At 40.1% G+C, this 21,037-nt stretch overlaps 1 protein-coding gene across 11 annotated transcripts in view; it reads left to right on the forward strand.

Moving 5' to 3' along the window:
* MTHFD1L (methylenetetrahydrofolate dehydrogenase (NADP+ dependent) 1 like) overlaps positions 1-21,037 on the forward strand; it is a 289,126-nt gene that overhangs the window by 15,045 nt on the left and 253,044 nt on the right. For all 11 annotated transcript variants that reach the window (XR_012655563.1, XR_004373966.2, XM_032782444.2 and 8 more), the window contains exon 8: positions 12,645-12,756. Coding sequence is in view for 9 of the 11 variants with exons in the window: in XM_032782444.2 (XP_032638335.1) it covers positions 12,645-12,756 (112 nt within the window). In the remaining 2 variants the exon portion in view is untranslated. The remainder of the gene's footprint in view (positions 1-12,644; positions 12,757-21,037) is intronic.

Raw genomic sequence — 21,037 nt, forward strand, 5'->3', positions numbered from 1 at the left:
GGGCCTGATGTTGATGATTGGGAGTGGAAGCAGAGGAGATGGTCGCTGAAGGAAGCTGGCTGTATAATAAACATATAGAGGAGATACGTTAAAACTGTCTCAAGCAGAGCTATTTATAACCCGTAAAGAGAGAAGAGCCAGATGCTCCATGAAGTTCAGTAGGGACCTCTCTGTCAGTCTGTTTTGTGTAGAATGTGCGTCAGTATTATAATATTGGGTGGCAGTACAAATCTCAAGCTATGTAACTCATGAGGAGGCTTACTGTTCAGTTGCTGGGACTGTTACAGCACTCAGATAATTTTCCTTCCCCTGCTCACTCAAAAGCGGTAGCTCAGTGAGACGTTAAGAATCCTGCTTCAGAATGTTATATATAGAACCACTTATGAACTTTTTTAGATTGCAAGCCATACGCCGGTGTTCACACAAGTGTATGGTCTCGCACACAATTTAAAACAAGTTTTATGCATTCATGTACTTCAATCAACCCTTTTCCACAGTGCTAGAAAGAGACACCTGCTTCTCTCTGCCATACCAGTAGGACCATTTGCATGAGGGTACTATTATATAATTTATGATCTAAAGAAATTCACAAGTGCTTCCCTTCTTAGGACAGAGAGGAGCAGAACTCTTTCTAGCACTGAGGGACAATGGAAAAGGGTTGATTGAAGTCTATGGGTATGTCTACACTTACCTCTGGAGAGAGTGATCCAGCAGTGGTCAATTTATTGCATCTAGTGAAGACGCGATAAATCGACCGCAGAGTGCTCTCCTGTTAACTCCGGCACTCCACCGAAGCGAGAGGTGCAGGCAGAGCTGACGAGGGAGCATCAGCAGTCGACTTACCACAGTGAAGACACCGCGATAAGTAGATCTAAATACGTTGACTTCAGCTACGTTGTTCACGTAGCTGAAGTTGTGTAACTTAAATCGATTTCCTCCCCGCCAGTGTAGACCAAACCTAAGAGTAAGCAGGACTTATGAAATGTTCCTTTGAAAGTTGTACGTGCTTTTAATTCTTTTTAACAAAATGGTTAGCAAAAGGAGAACCCTAGGGCCTCTAGCTTCTACTGTATTGCAAATAATAATAAGCGCTAGAGAAAAGTGTGTTCCACTCTCTTGTATCTAGTTCTTATATGTATTGGGTAAATTTACAGTGCCACAAGTAAACCTAATCTGATGTTCCATAGAGAATACCACAAGGTGGCAGCCAATTCAAAAATTTAATGTAGAATATTTGTTTTGGATTCAAAGCTAGAATGAGAGAAGGGAGATATACTTTGAATTTAGGTTGAACAGATATGGTGTTTAGAAATTTCTTCTTTGGCAAATCAGTGTTTTTACAGTTGATGATACCACTGTTAGGGCTATCTTACTTTTATGTTTTAAGTGATAGACAACATTTTTAAAAGTATACACTTCTTTCATTGGTGGAAAGAAGTTTCCATAGTTTTTCATTTAAATCTAGTTTTTTAAATTTCATTCTTTAATCATGTCTGTCTGTTTCTGTGTTTTATGACCATGTACTGCAATGGTAACTAGAAAAGAAGGATGTGTTTTACTCATATGGCCGGTCCTTACTAATTATAGTAAGGGCTTGTCTACACTACAAAATTAGGTCACCTTACAGCCACTGTAGTAATTACATCAGCTGTCGGTGTCCATAATACTCATTCTGCCAGTTGTGTGTGTCCTCACAGTGAGTGCTTGCACCAGCTGACATGGGGCATTGTGAGGCACTGACAGCTGGAGTGTGGGGCACTGACAGCCCCTTGGGGCTCGCAGCTGGAGCCCCTCTGCCCTGGGGCTGCCAGTCAGAGTTGGTTGGGGCTCAGTTTCACAACAGGGAGCCTATCAGCTGTGAAATTGACAAGAATGTCAATTTCACAGCTGCTATTATTTCACATTTGGTCTCTGGCTCTGACTGTTAGCCCATAACCATGCTCAGCTTTCTGGCATTTTCTGTGACTTACCTGTCCTAGCAGGTCAGTGTTAGGAAATAGAATTCAAGGCCCAGGCAGGATGAGGTTTGAGGTTTTACATGCCCGTCTTCTTCGGTTCATTTTAACTTCTGTCTCCAAAGGAGTTTCCATTTTTTTCTGGAGATCTAATAAGTGGGGCTCTGGGGAAACTTGCCTTTGCTTACCTCAGCTGCAAGCCTGGACTACTATGGCACCTGAGCAGTAACCCTCCCAGTTCTAGTAAACTTAGTCATGTTGTTGTATAAGCAACAAACTTACACAACACCTTGTTACTCTACCCTATTGTGTATCCAGAGATCTTCACCTTTGTCATATCCCCAGGGATCAGGAGCTAAACACAAGGTTTCTTGCCATCATCGAGCATTGATGGTCCCATATTTATAGTGCCACATTACAAGAACTATTGGTATATTTGAGGGCGTGGACTTGGTAGTTTTTGTTTTCCTTGCTTGCTGAAAGGCCTGACAAATGTTTTGTGAAAATTTGGTACAATGTATTTTGCTTATTGATGAGCAATACCCCTGCCGCTCCAGTAAATAATCATTAAAGTTAACACAACAGAGAGAAAAGCAAAACATTAAATAATGCAATCATACTTTGAATTTCCTGACTTCTGTACATATATATCTAAATTTGAATATATTATTGTGAATATTTAATAGAGGTTTGCTGTGGTAGACCAAACAGGGTTGCTTTGTGGTATGTACCGTGGCAAGGCAAATGAATGTGAACTATTTTAGTGACAACTGTGATAAGTGTTTATTTTATACATCAGTTTTTCAGACCAAGTTAATATGGCCATTTCACTGAAGCATGAATCTCAGGTTTATCATTTTTTGACATTAATTGTAGCATGAGCTAGGAATTAATCAGACATGTAACTCAAGATGGAGCTTTGCTAGTTTATCGTTTAAAAAGGAAAGAGTTATAGTAACTGTTTTCCTCATTCATGTTAATTTGCTAATAGATATTTTAGTCATTGGGGCCTGATCGAAAGCTCAATATTGCAGATTGAAAAACTCCCTTGCATTTTAATGGGCTTTGGATCAGGCCCTGTACCTCCATTGCTTTTGTACTGCCTCTTTATTTCAAACAGTTTCTTTTGCAGGAACATTTTTGAAATTGGGGAGTTGGTGTGTACTTTTAAGCTGGTTAATTATTTTCAATGAACATTTGTCATTCACAGGGACATTACAGAGGTCACAAATACCTAAATGTTGCCTACGTTACCTTAACATTACCCAGGAGATTTCTAAAGGAACAAATGGCAGTTAGCTGCTTAATTCCCAGTTGCATTGTCTGCCTCTACATACTAACTTTCGTATTGTCCTTCTGAGCCTTAAAATTGTTTCCTGCATCCCCAGCAGAATAAGCACTCTGGTAAAGTTTACTTTAATAGTATAGCGAAAGAATGCTCATAAATGGCAATAAACTGCTTGGTTACAAGAATTAACCAGGGTAGAAAAAGAGAGAAGTGCTTGAAACATGCAAACAATTGTGTGTCACATGAAAACTCATGTTCTAGACACCGCGATGATCAGTGCCTTTTAAATAGGCTTCTTAAAATAGAAATAATTAAAGGCTGGCATGGCCCTAAGCTTGACTTACGAGCTGTATTTTAGATTTATTTATTTTAATTTTTTTGTAAAGCAAATCTTTTCCTGCCCCTCTCAGCATACCAGAAATACAGGGACAGCTTTAACATTCCTGATTTTTATATTATAATTAAAGGCTGTGTAAACAATTCACCCTTTTATTCTTCTCCTCTTTATTGCCTTTGATTTTGGTGCAATGAACAGGCAACTACATTTCTGCATTAGAATTGAGTTAGCTTGATTTTTAGCAATTATAAAATTATTTTCTTGTCACAGCTGCATTATGATCTGATTCTTAAAAAAAACTTGGATTTTCAAATAGTTCTAAATGGACAATTCCAATATTTCAGAAAACTCTAGCACAATCATGTGCAACTGCTGTAAAGAGATACTGTTCTATTTCCATTTATGTTGTCTGTAAAATGGGATTATTATGAACTAAGAAATACTCAAGCCTTTAGATAAATTAAGATAATCTATTACCCTTCTGTTAATACGTATATAGAAAGCTCTTGCAGATACTGACCCTTCAGAGTGCATTTGGCATATGGAGAAGATTTAATGATATACTTTTAAGGAACAACTAATTTTGTTACTTTAAAAGCCAATAATCTGTTCTACTGTTTACAAATAATAAAAGGGAAAATGTAATGTATTTAATTGCTATATGGTGTATTAATTTTCTACTGAGATTAGGTAATCCAGTTGTGGACAACTATTGTCTTCTAATGAAAAATACAGATAATTATTTTGCCAAAACACGAATAATACTTAGCACTCATGAGAAAATTTACTGAGATCATTTCTTTAGTTATTTTTTTAACATGACCCATGTTGTCTATTTTAAAAGTCCTTGCCTTGTGTTCATATTTACTGTAAAGAATTTTAGGCACACACAGGCCCACTTGTGTGTCAACCTAATAAAAGATGGGTAAAACCCATCTGAACTCTAGTTGACATTTTCAACCAAATGTAGGTTTTATTTAAGGTTTGATTTGAGTGCCTCCTTCCCTCTCTTTGGCTTCAAAGCAGGCCTGTTATCTTTGCTGAAACTCATCCTGGAGTTTCAGCCTATTTAGCTGTCTTTGCTGAGCCAGCTGTGAACTGTCCTTTCAAATCTCGCAAGAACCAGGGTTTGTGGGCTGGGTGGGACTCTGTGGTGTCAGACCCAGGCAAGCATAAAAGAGCATGAGACGTAAATGGAACAGCTGTCTAGAGCACAGCAGAAAAAAAAGATTATACAGGAATTTCTACTGATAATGCTTTGTGAGATTACTGTTCTACTGTGTATGTGTTTTCAAGACATTCAGATTCTTACATGGTCATTGCTGCTTCTTGCATCTTAAATTTAATCAGGCATTCTAAAAGCCAAAGAGTAAGGACAGCAGAAGCAAGGAGGGGCAAATGTTATGATCGGAGTTCTAGTGCCTTGCTCTGCACACTGGTAGGGCCTGGAAATACAGCAGAGGTAGCATGTAAGCATCTGTGGGATAGGGAGCACCTCCCTTTAGCCTTCTCCCTACCTTTTTTTTTTTCTCCCTCACCTGCCACTCATTGAGCAACACTGACATGCTCCAGAGTGAGCTGAGATCAGGCCATCTGAGCTAGGGCTTGTCAATGGTGGGAGTTGAGGTTGGAAATAAATGGAGGGAATTTTACTGGAAAAATGGTCTCTGCCTACTTCCTTTTTCAGTGCCACTATCTTGTCCCCCTCCCTGTTAGAGGCTGTATGTTTCCATTGTGGATGTAACTAGAATAATAGAAACTAGTGCTTTGTTTCAGGTGTGATGATGAATGTTATCACAACTTTCCTAGGGTCACTGACAAAAAATATCACAACAGATGAGGAGGGGGCCATCGCTACTGCTAACTAATGCTTAGAATGTACTGAACTGAAGCACTGTATTTGCAGTGAGTGTATTTTGAAGAGCTAAACACTCTGTGAGAATAGCATTGTTCCATATTATCATGGCTTGTTTTTATCCCTTTCTTTTGGTGAAAAATAATGACGTTGTTGTTGTGTTTGAACACTTAATTAGTCAGCTCAGCTCTTAAACGCATATGCTACAAATCCTAATGGTGTTAAAGTGGGGACCACTGGTTTTTAATATTCTCTGAAATCGGTGAAAACTCCTTCCCTCCCTCCAGCAAGCATATGTTTGTATATCTTTCATCCTCCTCCCTTCCCCCGCCATCAGAACAATGCCATGTGTCAAAAATAACTTGTATTAATTGTGTAGGTGCAACTGGAAGAAGGTAAGGAGAGTATGTCTTGGTGAAAAAAATAAAAATTTACCAGCTCATTGAAGTCCAGATTAAAATTTTAAACATTAGGCCTGCAATAGCCAAGGGTTTTAAATGATTACTTTTTTTTCTGTTTAAATCAGATTTTGTATATTTATTTCCACTGAACATGGCTACAGGGAATTCCGTATCTGCTTCTCCTTCTCCTCTGCCCTTATTAAAACTGAAATAGTCCTATATCAGACCTAGAAAACCCATGTCTTCATTATGCCCATTTACATTTCAGTTTGAAAAAAATAAATTATATTTTGTCTTTGATCATATGGTTTAAAAATGGCTTTTGTAGAAATCAAGGAAATGAAATATTTATCCAAACCTTATGGCAAAATAGGTTTTCAATTATCTGGAATATACAGTTACTCCATATCATTAACATTAAATGTTTGGCTTGCCCTATCTGTATTGTTACTGTTATTTTAACATTTAATCTTTTGCCTTGGGAATGGGTGGGAGTACTTAATCTGCTTCTACTTAAAAATCTCATTGGAGAGAGTCGTATTTTGTTATGAAGTAAGGTTTCAAATTATTTATTGGAACATGTCTTCCCAGTTGAAAAGATTTTCCAGTGAGAGTGCAAGATTCTACTTGCGAATCAGCCTATGAAGATCTTTGCCTGTCCTTAAAATATTGCTTATTGTGTTATGGATTGTTTCGTGTGACGTTTGTCATTCTTTCCAGTGTGATCTGATAACAGAATGTTATTTTACCCATTTTACAATATATACTTGGTTATTCAATGACTGTATATTACCGTCTGTCATTATCTTTCTTGTCCTTTTGGCTAAAATGAAGTGTAGCATCAAGCTTGACCCCAGATGTACGGTACCTTCCCTTTTAACTTGTGTAAATTTGACTTTAAACATTAACTTTAATAAAAATCTGTTTTGCATCTGATGCATCCTCTGTCTGGGGACTATATAATGCACTTGCAGGGAGATAGACTTGATGATTTAATAGATCTTTTCCATCTTGAAAGTCGGATTTATTTCTGATTTAGGAGATTAGCCCTCTGCATGCTTCTGAGCTTTTTTTGAGGTGATTTATAAGCAATGAAAAAAAATAAGTTATGGCAAAAAAAATCATCCTGTGTGAAGTGAAACTGAAATGGCCTGATAGGGTTTGTGCGTACCACTGTAACTCTCCTTGGACAATCCATCAGCTAAGTTTATAGGAAATTGATTTAAAAAAAAAAAAAAACTTTGTCATTGTAACACTGACACAAACTATGGGTATAGAATATTTTGTATGCTTCAGCTGTTGGTTTTCTTTTATGAATTTGTTTTAAAACCCTTGGAAGGAAAAAAAATTGTCCTTAGTGTAATTGAACTTATAATATGTGTTTTTTCTTTCTTTTAAAAATGAGGGAAGGGAAATTAGCAGGAGAGGTTTATGTAGATGTTATAAATCACCTGCTGGAAAGTGATTGGTTATATATGAGGTAACAGTAAACATAAAATAAAATAAAAAGGCCAGCTGTTTTTGTGATGTATTTACAGATATATACAATTTTGGCCATCCAATCTGCTGTTAGCATTGGCTACATAAATATTATGTTGTTCTTGTTAAGATAGTTATGCGGTGTTATGATCTGTAGTCATAGAGATGAGAACAGTTGGTTTTCAACCTTATAATTGTGTATTTCAGAATTGATCACATGTATTGGATGAAGGCTCTTCAGAATTATCATTTGTTGAGATCGCATGTAGAGGTCTAAACCAATTTGAAGCCTCAATGCTAAGCACTATGCAATGTACAGTCCTTGTTATATGGGGTATACTATCTGACACTACATGTTTGAATTATAACAGCTACAGTATTAATCTGTGTTTTCATATGGAAAAGATTGGGTTCCTGTAACTCACAGGACCCACTATTTTCTGCACCAAAACAGAAATTATTTCTTAGGGTGTAAGCACTTACTATCATAGCCTAAAGTATTTTAAACTGCTTGTGAAATGAAAAGTCTTATGAGTGAAGCTGTAAGTCTTTACAAGCCTCTTGGTGGGTATGTGTCCAAAGAGTCTGTCTGCATACAGTGATATGTGTAGATCAGTTTGTAGAGATTAAAAAAGTACCAGTACCAAGGAAAGAGCAGATAGTAATACAAAGGGCCTGTGTGGTACCTCAGTTTTCTTTAATCATTGAGTCCCAAAGTTGGTAAACTTGTACCAGTCCTTAACTGATTCATGGTTACAGGTCCATGATCCAAGATTTAATATGGGAATACAATATTACACAGTGCAATCTAAAACTTTTCTCACTGAAATTCTTATCAACCAAAATGTATCCAAATGACCTCAACAGTTGCTAAGATTATGAAGCTAAGGGAAGTAGATATTTAACTTATTGCTAACACACACATTTTAGCTGTAGGAAGACACTGAATAGCCCAAAAGTATACACTTATTGTCTTTCACTTGCAACGTAGAGCATACACATCTGTTGTCTATTCCAATAAGGGAGGGATCACGAAGAGTCTCAGCAGAAGACGGTGGTATCTTTCTCAGAATTTTACTGCATTTATTCTGAGATGCAGTTTGAAATACTAAGAAAACGAACAATATAAACAAAGTCAAAAACCAGCTCCAGTGCACAAGAAATAAGCTCAGATTAAATCAAGATTGAATTTGACAAATACATATTCTAGCCGTAGCCACGCATGAGCTAAGAGTCTCTAACTAGGTGAATCTTAATAACCTAGAATGAAGGTCAGGTGTGCTCTTGATTAGCGTTTGAGATGAGAACAAGGTTCAAATTCATGAAAGCAGCTTGCTCTCTCGTCCAAAGAAAGCAGTCATGTTCTAAATCCTGCATGAAGTTTAACACGTGAGATTGATTTCCCGTGTTGAACAATATCACACACAGATTGGGGACCAGGATATTCATTTCCTTTTCCTCAAGAGAGTTCCATGTGAGAATGAATAATTAAAACCAAAACGCAATAGAGCCTAATAACATTGTGTTGGTGCCCTTGATAATTTTAATTTTTTGTTTTCTTTTATGTCTTGAATAAATAGGATTATACTAAATAAATTATGTGAAACAAATACTAGTTAATCATATTTGTTTTTTTAACATGCTCAAAAAATACATCAAAATTATTTTAAAAAAATAGAAGTGCATTCTAAGTTCAGCTATGGTAACTGTAAAAGCCAAATCTAAATAGAGTTCAAAGTTAAGAATAAGATATTTTCTGCATGTGTAACTCTTTGGATTATGATTTCATCCGCTGTCTAAAAAACAAACCAAATGTTAGGATGAATAGAATAGAAGATAATACAGAGAATAGTATAATGGCTTTCTATAATACAGTGGTTCATCATCATCTGGAATAGTGACTACAATACTGATCAACCCACTTCCAAAAGGATATTGCAGATTTAGTGGGGATTCTGAGGAGAGCAGCAAGAATGATAAAAGGGACAGAGAAATTCTCACATGAATAGATAGCAATTGTTCACCCTAGAAAATAGGTGAGTAAGAGGAAACAAGATAAAAATATGTAAGATAGTGAATGATATAGGGAAAGTAGCTTGAGTGTTTTTCTCCCTGTTTCACAGTACAAGAACAAGGGGACAGCTAATGAGATTGAAAGGCAGCAAATTCAATCCTAATGAAACAAAATAGATTTTCATATAGTCAATGATTAGACTGTGGAACTAATTGCTACGGGATGTCGCTGAAGCCAATCAGTTTAGGAAGATTCAAAGGATTTGGGCATTTGTATGAATAACAAGACTATCCAGTGTTACAGTAGTTAATGATAAAAGATTTTGGAAGGGATGTAAAGCCTTGTACTTCTGGGTTTAAGGCAATAGCTGACTCCCAAGCGCTAGGGTGAGACCTTCATTGGGGGCAGATTATTCCTCATCTGTTGTGAGGTTTTTCATCTTTCTGTGGAGCCTCTGTTACTGGCCACTATCAGAGACAGGATACTGGACTGGATGAACCACAAGTCTGATGCCCTATGGCTGTCTCAATGTTCATCAGGTCTTAGTCGAAAAGAAAATATGCTAGGTCAGTTGATGGGAGACCTCCAAAGGAAGATGCAGGGAGGTGTGAGAAATTGTGTTTATCCATTTGATGGAACCCTTAACTCTGTGTACCAGTGTTATATTCAGTAGCTGTGTGTTAACTAAGGTATGATGCAGGATGAGACATTAAAGCTACCTGTGCTTATCAAAGAAGTATTTCTCAAAAGCATAGATGTTAACCAGTTCTGATCTGGCCACATTCTGCTTCGAATAAATGTATTTTGTATACTTATATTCCATGTTCTTTTAATTAGAGAAACATATTCTTCTTCACTTGCTGCCTTAACTGTTTGTTTAATGATGCTATGCACTCAACACTTGTGTTTAGAAAAGGTGGATGTAGTTAGTGGTACGTGAAGTGATTCACATGAATTTAAGTTGCTGAGAGTTTTAGGATCTTACAGGGTGAGAGACAATATATAAATGTAAGAGATTTCCTAATGCCATTGAAAATAATTGTAATGTTAGTAATGCAAAAAAAAAAGTGTGGCTGGGATACAATTTACAGTGACATTGGTACGTGTGGTTTTAGCTATGATAATACAAAACTGAGTTGGAAGCCCTCTAGACACTGAGCCCTCTAGAAGGAGGCTGCCTGTTGAACATGTAATGTTCTGTTATACGGTTGTTTGGCTTGCCCTGCTTCGCCTGCCTGGCATTCCAGCTGGGGAATGGAGTTGGGGGTGCAGGGACTTGCTCCGTTCTCCCTGCCCAGCATACTAGCTGGGAAGTGGGCAAGCCCCCACACCCCAAACCCGCTCACCGGTAGGAGTGCTGGGCAGGTGGAGCAGGGCAAGCCCCCAACCCCACTACACCCCTGCCTGAACCAAGCTTCACAATCATCATTGGTGAGTACAGTATTAAATTGTTTGTTTATAATTGTTTAAAATTTAGATGGTATAAAATGCGTTTTGTCTGACGAAAAAAATTTCCCAGGAACCTAACCCCCCGGCCCTCCCATTTATTCTTATAGGGAAATTGGATTCGCTTAACATCATTTTGCTTAAAGTAGTGTTTTTCATGAACATAACTACAGTGTTAAGCAAAGAGTTACTGTAGCTGATTTCAGTCTGAATCAGCTTGGTATATCCTCCAGTTGTCCTGTTTAGTAACGCTCTCACACATCCCTTGCCTTGCAGCCTTATTCCAATACCTGAGAAACCCCTTCTCCCACCTCCACCCCATCTTTTTTTTCCATTCTCTGTTCAGATGATAGCGCTGTTAGATTTCTCCAATTTCCACCAGATCCCCCTTCCCCCTTCCTTGTCATTGAACAGTGCCTCAGACTGCTGTTCTGATGGAATTTTTAATTATTATTTCTTGGCAGGAATTTCGTTGCTTGCATCACACCTGATTTGGCCAAAAAAAGAGGCAGGGAAACTAGCCAGTCTTAAGTCAGTTTGTAGTGAGGCTTGCAGAGTTTGTGATACTTAGCATCTATTGACACATCTTTAGTTATTTCCAAAATTTCTACTGGCTAGAAACTATTTCTGCATTCAGCCTTGATGCAATGCAAGGCCTGTCTTTCCATTTTATGTACTTTTGTATATGTCTGTCTCTCTGCTTATAATTTAGGGTACATATTATTCCTTATCTTGTGTAGATTCCTATAACTGTTATAGTCCTCTGTTGGAGGTAAGGAGTGGGGAGGAAACAGCTTATGCCAGGGCTCCGGAGCCAGATGCATATCTTCAGAAGTTAATATGCGGCTCCTTGTATAGTCACCGACTCTGGGGCTGGAGCTACAGGTGCCAACTTTCCAATGTGCCTGGGGGTGCTCACTGCTCAACCCCTGGCTCTGCCATGGGCCCTACCCCCACTCCAACCCTTCCCACCCCCTCCCCTGAGTCTTGCCGTGCCCTTGCTCCTCTCTCCTCCCGCCTAGATCCTCCTGCATGCCATGAAACAGCTGATTGGGAGATGTGAGGAGGGAGAGAGGGAGGGGAGAAGCACTGATCAGCTGGGCTGATGGGGGGCAGCTGATGTATTACTGTGGCTCTTTGGCAATGTATATTGGTTAAATACTGGCTCCTTCTCAGGCTCAGACTGGCCACCCCTGGCTATGCCTTTATTTGTTACTAGAAGGGCAATGTCATGCTCTGTATTGTCTTTGACTCCATAGAACCAGGGGCTTCTTGTGGTAAACATGAGTTAACAGAGAAAAAGATTTTAATTGGATTTTTTTGAAGCCATTGATAAATGTAGGTCAGCTGATCAGCTCTCATGTTACCTTCTAACCAATGTGACTTGAGTGTGCGTGTTTTTGTTTCCCCACTTTCACAGATTGAGCTTTGAGCAGTGTGTAGTTTTGCCCATGATTGAGATGTTCAACAAACTGTAATAATTTTGAATGTTTAGTTTCTTGACCTCATTTCTTATCAAATGTTATCACATTCTTTCAACCCACATCTTCCACAAAACAGAGGTCCCGCCAAAATGTCCTGTTGCACAGCACTTACAAGTACAATGGGTTTTTCAAGATATGATCTGCACGTGATAATATAGGCCCTGATTGTGATCTCACTTCCCTGACTTTACTCCAGAAAGTACATATTGATTTCAGCTGAGTTATTCCTGACCCTCAGTAATGTAAGAATCAGGCCTGTAGTCTGGACCTTTTGCATTCACTTGTGGCTACTGTGAGACGTTAAGTATAAATTGGGTCTGAATCTTAGTCTACACTGCCTGATATATTCCTAATTCTAGAATATTTTTGTTTGTCTGGTTTTTAGCTTCATCAGGCAGATGTGGTGGTGGTAGGCAGTACCAAACGTAAAGAGATTCCAGTCAGTTGGATAAGACCTGGAACAACCATTGTCAATTGTTATCCTGACTTTTTATCAGGTAAGATCAGTTTAAAATTGTATACCACTTGAAAGAAGTGTATGGGATACAAAGATAAGTACAAGATGTGGTAGAAAAGACCTGCAATGTTTAGAATAGGGCATTTAAAAATAAATGTATATGTATTGTATGTATGTATGCATGTATATCAGTTCATCCTTCCTGTACCTGATAATTATGAGCATGGGATTATGCATGCAACAGTTGATGAGCTTACTAGCTTAATTATCAGTATTATAGAATGTACCTTATTCCTGGAGGAATTCTGTGCCACTGCGCATGTGCAGAATTTATGTCCCCTGCAGATTTCTTTGCTTCCCCACAGAAAAATGATTTTCTCATGGGGAAGCAAAGGGAAGCCACGAGCGGTCATGAGACCCTCCCAGCAGTATGTTTCAGGTGCCCAAGGCAGTTGGCAGAGAGGTAAATCACTCTGGGGCAGGGAGTGGGACTATGGAAGACCCGGCTGGTGGCTCCTACCCTGTGCCGGGCTCAGCGGCTAGTCCTGGCTGGGCTGGGGAGGATGGGACTTCCTCTTCCCTGGCATGATGTTTGGGGCCATGTCAGACCTACCTCCAGTTTCCTCCCCCGGCTATAGGAAGCTTTGCAAAATCCCCTGTGCTTCCTGCACCTATCACTCTTCAGCTGCAGGGGGAGGGATCACTATACACGGAGCTGCTCCCGCATCCACCCAACCCCCCCATACCCAGACCCTCCCACCGAGCCTCACCCACCCTCGATGAGCCCCACTCCCCCTGCACCTGGACCACCCTGACAAGCCACTCGCACCCAGATCCCCATCCTACCAAGCCCCACCCAGCTGCACCTGGATCCCTGCCCCACTGAGCCCCCCTTCTCCAGCATCTGGACACCTCCTCCACTGAGACCCTGACACCAAGACCCCCTCCTGCTGAGCTTTATCCCTGCCAAACCAAACCCTCCCCCCACTGAGTCCCAACCATCTTCACCTGCAGAATTCCATTACTATTGCACCCAGAGCCCCCCACGCCCAGACCCCCCCCGAATCATCACTGAGCCATCCGCACCCAGATTGCCCAACACAGAACCCTCTCAACCCACACCTGGATCTCCCCACACTAAACCCCTACACAGTTGGATCCTGCCTTGCTGAGACTGCCTGCCCACACCTTGTGCACCTGGGTTGGAGGAGCAGGGCTCTGGGGTGTTTCCAGGGCAGGCCTGGTCCTTGCACAGTGTCAGGGTTGGGTGCAGCCTCATTGCTGAGTCTGTGTCCCAGGAGGGAGCTTGCATAGTGATCTCCCACCTCTGTGCAGCCAGTGCCCTGTGCTCCCCAATGCCATGCTGGAGCCTACACATTTATTTGACAAATAAAATTTGCAGAATTTTACAATCTTGTGTGCAGAATTTTTAATTTTTTGGCCTAACATTTTTTGGCGCAGAATGCCCTCAGGAGTAGAACATATTCCTACAAATTAGAGGGGTAAAAAACAATTAGGTCATTCTGTAGATCTGCTCCGACTGCAGGATTGTTCCTTACTTATTTTCTAATGCTTTATCCAGTTTTGTGCAGAAATACAAGGAAGAAAAAACTTTCTCAGTGGAAAGGGACTTCAAAACACAGCTGAGTGTCAGCCAGAAGAGCACACTTCCATAAAAAAGTCTACAAGAATAGATGGAAATTTGTCCCACATTGTATTTTCATTTACAAAGGAGAAAGTAGATGCCAAGTAATTTTTTTTTTACGTAGGATAGTTTACACAGGAGTAGATACTTGGCCTGTATCGCCACTTTTACACCTACTGCCAATGTAACTCCATTGAAATCAGCAGCTCATTGAATTCTGTTGATGTAAAACTGGTGTAACAGGCATCAGGCCAACTGTAAACTAAATTATCTAATTACTTAGTTAATTCTACTAAAAGGTCATATTTCTTAGTAGTTAACTTCACCATGTAATCATCCATGAAGTGGTAGAATTTGATTATGATATAGATGTGATTTTTTTTTTTTTAAGATGCCTGTGAGTGCTGGCCATTCTTCTTCTTCAATGGTTTATGGAAAAAAAGCCACAGAGATTATTGGTTTGATGATACATATTGAAGAGTTTGTAATTAGTTATTTAAGACTCTATCCTGCGAACACTTATGTAAATAACAGTGCAAATGTGAATAGTCCTGTTAAATTCAATGAGACTACTCAGATGTGTAAAATCACTCACATGCATAAATATTTCCGAGATCAGAGTTCAAAGCATTACGATGAAAATAAATTTGTTTATGCCATGCAGCTCATCTTGTTTTTAGTATAGGAGCTTGGATCCAACAAGCCTAAGTTTCAAGACATTAAAATAAAAAAAATTAGTGCAAAGGTATGCTACAAAAATATTTGAAATTTTACTGAAACAGCTAGCTACTATAGGAGTAAAAGTACATGAATTTTTAGGCATTGAGTCAGGATTGTAGTTGAACCTATTTGAATAACATCCCCAGAAACTTCTAATTGTCAACATAATAGTATTTAGAACTTGTATGTCGGGATAAATGGATCTCACTTTTTGATGTCAAAGCAACTGGCTTTTTAATGTAATCTCTGTAGTTCACAGTAGAGCAATGTAATAATTTCTATTATAAGATATGTTGTCTCATACTCTCCCTAAGAACAAATTACTTGGCTTTTAAGTTTTTTCCACATAATTCTGATGATTGGTGGTCAGTACCACAGTGTGTACAAAACCAGCCATTGCTCCCAGGTCACTCTTTGGTTTGTTTTTTAATTTAAAAAAAGCTAAATTATAGGCATGAAATCTATATTTAATTCAGTTTTTAAACAGAAAGTAAAAACTAGGAGACCTATCCAGATGCAAAGTCCTATTGAAAGCCATAGCAAAGCTGGCAAGGTATTTTCAGAAGGCAAATCCTGTTCTAAAATATTGTAGGAAATATAATAACCCAATACTATTTAAAAAAACAGAATTTTAAATAGATCCTGTTCAAAGCGTACTAGGGAACTTTTAGTGTGCAGCTGCAGGGTCCACATGGACAGTTAGTGTGCGGCATGCCAGAGCACTATAGATTTACACCCTAGCTTGCCATGCACTAACTTGTTATATAGACTTGGCCTTAGTTAGGGGTCCCAACTTTCTAATCACACACAATTCAACATTCCTTCCCTGCCTCTTCTCTGAGGCCCTGCCTGTCTGCTAACTCCATCCCCTCTCCCTCTGTCGCTTGCTCTCCCTCACCCTCACTGGGCTGGGCAGGGGGATGGGGTGCGAGAGAGGGTCAAGGCTCCATCTGGTGGTATAGGCTCTGGGGTGGGGCTGGGGATGAGGGGCTTGGGGTGCACGAAGAGGCTCTGGGCTGGGGCCAAAGGGTTTGGAGTTCAGGAGGGGAATCAGGGCTGGGTCAGGGGGTCAGGGTGTGGGACAGCATGTGAGGTGCGGGCTCTGACTGGACAGCACTTACCTAGGTGGCTCCCAGAAGTGTCTGGCATGTCTGGCTCATAGGTGGAGGGGTCAGGGGGCTCTGTGCCTCCAGGTGCCACCCCCATAGCTCCCATTGGCCTTGGGAACCCCGGCCAATGGGAGCTGCGGAGCCAGCACTCGGGTTGGGAGCAGTGTGCGTAGCCCCTGTGACTGCCCCTGCACCTGGACATGCCGGTCGCTTCTCGGAGCTGTGGGGAGCTGGGGCAGGCAGGGAGCCTGTCTTAGCCTTGCTGCATCGCCCACTGGCCACCAGTGTCCCTTTTCAACCGCACATTCTTAGTCTTGTGCTTCAATTCCACAATGGTACCTAATAGGATAATAGTTCTTTCCTTAGGCTCTAAGGTGCCACAAATACTCCTGTTCTTTTTTTGGATACAGACTTAACATGGCTGCTACTCTGAAACACAGGATTATTGTGAGGATAAATACATTAAGAGATTGTGAGGTGCTCAGATATGGCAATGCAGTCCTTATAGGTAGCTAAGATAGATATGTAGAGCGCACTGATTTCAGTCAGACTCTGCATGAGCACGTATGTGTGTCTGCATATATCCATCTGCAATTTTGGGGCTGTAGATACATGCATACCTATGACATTTTTTGAGAGACAACAGGATTTTAAAAAGAAAATGTTTTGTGTAAACCATCTAGAAATATCCATCTGTCTTCCTGCGTCTGTTTCGCAGGAGAAATGCTGGAAGAATAGCAGAAACACATTTTACTATTTTTTTACTTAATGTTTGTTGAAATTTATAGAGAATGTATACATAAAAAACATTTGTTTGTGTTGGACAGGAAGAATTCAGTTAGCTGAATTGCAAGTTATTTAAAAGCCTGTTAGGTAATTGTGACATCAGTGAAGTCACAATCTTATATTTGATTTTCTACTTTAAATGCATATTGGAATCTTATTAATAGGTGTGCTTAAAAAGTTGTTTTAGTTTTCTTTCACACTTTAAAAATGTCCTATTTTTAACATTTGAGAAGCAGTGAAATGCAGCCTGAAGCAACAACAGCCATGAATTGACTATTATTTTTGCATGATGGTAGCTACATTTTTATCTCATGTGTAAATACAGTACACACCCTCACACACATGAATATTTTATTTCCCAGAATAAAAGATAAATACCAAGAAATTGCGAGGACATAATTTTCTTGTGTGGTTCTGATGACATAAACTAGATGGATCTGAAGCATTCACTTTAGGTGATGGAATTTTCTTGGATGCAGCTTTTATTTTATATAATCTGAGGTTTGGCATGTTCTTCATTTAAAATGTTTTTAAAAAGCAATTTCCATTAATATAGCATCCTGCTTATCTGTACTAATTCCTGTGTTATTACTTCAATAATAATAATAGCCTCTTCTATGGGATCTTGCTAATCTTTGAAAAGCCCAACCTAAGTACATATGTATGTAGTTGTGAAACTCACCCAGTTGGAAAGGAACTAGCAAGTCCCTCTGCACCACTTAACCCTGCTGTGAGACTGCCTGAGGACACAGGCAGAGTCTGAAGGAGGCAGCAGCTCTAACACCTCTGCACCCTAGGGTACAAATAGGTAGGCCTGGAGGAGACCTTGGGGCAGGATGAAATAGGATGTACATTTATAGTGAACTGCTGGACCAAAACTCCTGTATAGGAGGCGTGGAGAGACAAGGGCAGCTATTCCAGCCCATCAGTTAGAATATCTGCCATAAATGAGATGTTGCAACACCACACCTTTTTCCCCCTTTGTTAGTGTGTGTGAATTCTACCTCTCTGACTTCTAGTTCCATGCAAAAGCCCGATTAATCTGACTTTGTGTTGTAAGTACATGCAGGCTAAAAGAACGCTGTTGAAGGGAACTCTCCAAGTCTAATGTATATTTATACACATGCTAATCTCAGCATTGATAAAGAAGGCATATTAAGCCAAATCAAATAAAAACTTGCAACGTTTCTGTAAAGCACAGATGTCTGAAAGAGGGGAATTTAACTTCATCCCTCCTACTTCATTTGTTGTTCTGGCAAAAATCCCAGAATGGTCTCAATGCAACCGTAGTCAATTTATGACTGACATACTGTTATAACTTCCAGTAAATTGCAGAGGATTCTAGTCTAAAATTGTAAAATGCCATAAGATCTGGTTTAAAACAAGAAGTGTTAACACAAACGGAAGGTCTTTTAATGGTTTTTACTGTGTGTTTAGTGTTAGGAATATAATCTCTATTATTTAGTTAGCTTTGTCACTAAGGTAAAGGTGCTTGATGCGGTAGCATTTGAAAAAGTGTTAGAAGATTAATTGAATTAGGCTAAATGTGTATGTAAACAAGGTCTTTTAGTCTCTCAGTGACTTCAGTGTTCTAAGTAGGCAGGATGTGATGAATAATAGCACTGGCTAGAGTCAAGCATTGTGTGGGCAGTTGGTGTGCACATTTCTCCACACACTTATGTCAGCATGCCTTTAATCCTGACCCACAATGTCCCTGATGTTCTAGTTCTGAGACTCTTGAAGAATGAGAATTGTGCCAAATTGTGTGGTTGTTTTTATGATGTGCACAGATGGGGATTAGAAAGAGACAACCTGACTGGGTCAGTGTTTGAGCTCTGGTTCCCTGAGGTATAAGGCTAATGGAGCAAATGCACTATTATTGTAATGCCTAGAGTCTGCATTCAAGATCAGGGTCCCACTGTGCTAGCTAAAGTTTAGATTGAAAGATGGGTCTTACCCTGAAGAAATCACTGGCAAGATATTAGGCAAGAAGCAGCAAGTGGATTGAAAAAACAAACAAACAAGGATAATGGGAACAGTGACAAAATAATACATGGACATCTAATCTGATTCATGACCACTGAAAGGCATTGTCCAACAGGAAGCCAGCTGTAACCATTGAGTTGACTGTGCAGAAAGTCTGCATTAAAAATGATATTGATGAAGGAAACATTAATGCCAGAAAACTTTGTCTATTCTGAGTCCAGATTATAAATCTGATTAGCTAATGGTAGTATTTTTTTATGATCATATTGTCATAAGGTATATTTCCCAAATCTGAACCTTAGCGTCCAAAATTTGGGTACCTGCATGAAACCTCTAAGCTTAATTACCAGCTTAGATCCTGTAGCGCTGCCACCAACCAGGAATTCCAGTGCCTGGTACACTCTGGTCTCCCCAAAACCTTCCCTGGGGACCCCAAGACTCAGATGCCTTGAGTCTCACAACAAAGGGAAATAACCCACTTCCCTTCCCTCTCTTTACCTCCTCCCAGATCTTTCCCGCCTGGGTACCAGGATGATCACCGTGTTTTCAATCCTTGAAACACAAACAGAGAGATCAGGTTCTCTCCCCTCACCCAGAAGGGCATGCAAATTCAAGCTTTGTATTACACAAAGAGATTTTCCTCTTCCCCCCGTCTTCTCTCCTCCACCAATATCCCCTGGTGATGTGCAGACTCAATCCCCTTGAGCCTCTAACTAGGAAAAAATCCAAACAGGTTCTTAAAAGAAAACTTTTAATAAAAGAAAAAAGACAATAAAAAATTGTCTTTGTAAATCAAGATGAAATATTAAGGGTCTGTTAGTTATAAACTTGAAAAACAGCCTTTATTCAGACCAAAAAGAATACAATTTAAATATTCCAGAAATACACATTGTGCGAAATCAGAAAACAATGTAAAAGCCTATATGTATATCTCCTGTCTTACAATTGGACAGAAGTTAGAAGAGTCCTGGAGATAGGGTGATCACCCTCAGAGCCTAGAGAGTGCAACTGACGCAGAACAAAGGACGCCCACACCCAACAACTTCCCTCCCTTGAGCATTTGAAAATATCTTGTTTCCTGATTGGTCCTCTGGTCCAGGTTGTTGTTTGTTACCCTTTGCAGGTGAAGAGACATTAGACCATTAACCCTGTAGTCTATCTGTTTATGGAACTATGCATTATTATCATTAATTTCATATCCTCTTTGACTAAAGTCAAGGTCATTACTTTGAGCTTTTGATATCCTTACTCCCGCAGTATTCTTGCCCGGCCAAGTTAAAGAAGTAGTGGGCTGAATGAATGAGACTATAGGTGGAGAGAGAGAAGTTGGCTAGATCAGCTCGGGCTCAGCGAGTAGTGATCATGCTCCTGTCTGTTGGCAGCCGGTTCAAGCAGAAGTGCCCCAAGGTCGATCCTGGGGCCTGATTTTGTTTAGTATCTTCACTAACGATCTGGAAACGGCGTGGACTGCATCTCACAAGTTTGGCAGATGACAGTAAACTGGAGGGAGATGGTGATACGCTGGAGGTAGGGATAGGAACGAGGGATCTATGACAAATTAGAAGATTCTAGGCCCAAAGAAACCTGATGAGGTCACAAGGACAAGTCAGGAGCCCTGCACTTAGGATGGAAGCAATCCATTCACTGTTACGGACTAGGGACCGAAGTGGCTTAGAGGCATTCAGTTCGCAGAAAAGGACCTAGGGGTTACAGTGGACGAGAAGCTTGATTGAGTCGACAGTGTGCACTTGTTGCAAGAGTACGGCATTTTGGGCTGTATAGTAGGGGCATTGCAGCGATTGAGAGGTGATCATTCCCTCTGTTCCTTGGTGAGGCCTCTCATCTGGACTTACTGTGTCCAGTTCTGGGCCCACACTACAAGAAGATGTGGAAGAAATTGGGAAAGAGTCCAGCGGAGAGCAACAATGATTCAGGGGGCTTGGAGTATTGACTTATGAAATGAGAGGCTGAGGGAACTGTGTATTATTAGTCTGCATAAGAGAGAAATGAGGGGGGATTTTGATAACTGGCTTTCACTACCTGAAAGGGGGTTCCAAAGAGGATGGACCTAGACT

Source organism: Chelonoidis abingdonii, chromosome 3, assembly GCF_003597395.2.
Source record: "Chelonoidis abingdonii isolate Lonesome George chromosome 3, CheloAbing_2.0, whole genome shotgun sequence".
NCBI classification, from domain to species: domain Eukaryota; kingdom Metazoa; phylum Chordata; order Testudines; family Testudinidae; genus Chelonoidis; species Chelonoidis abingdonii.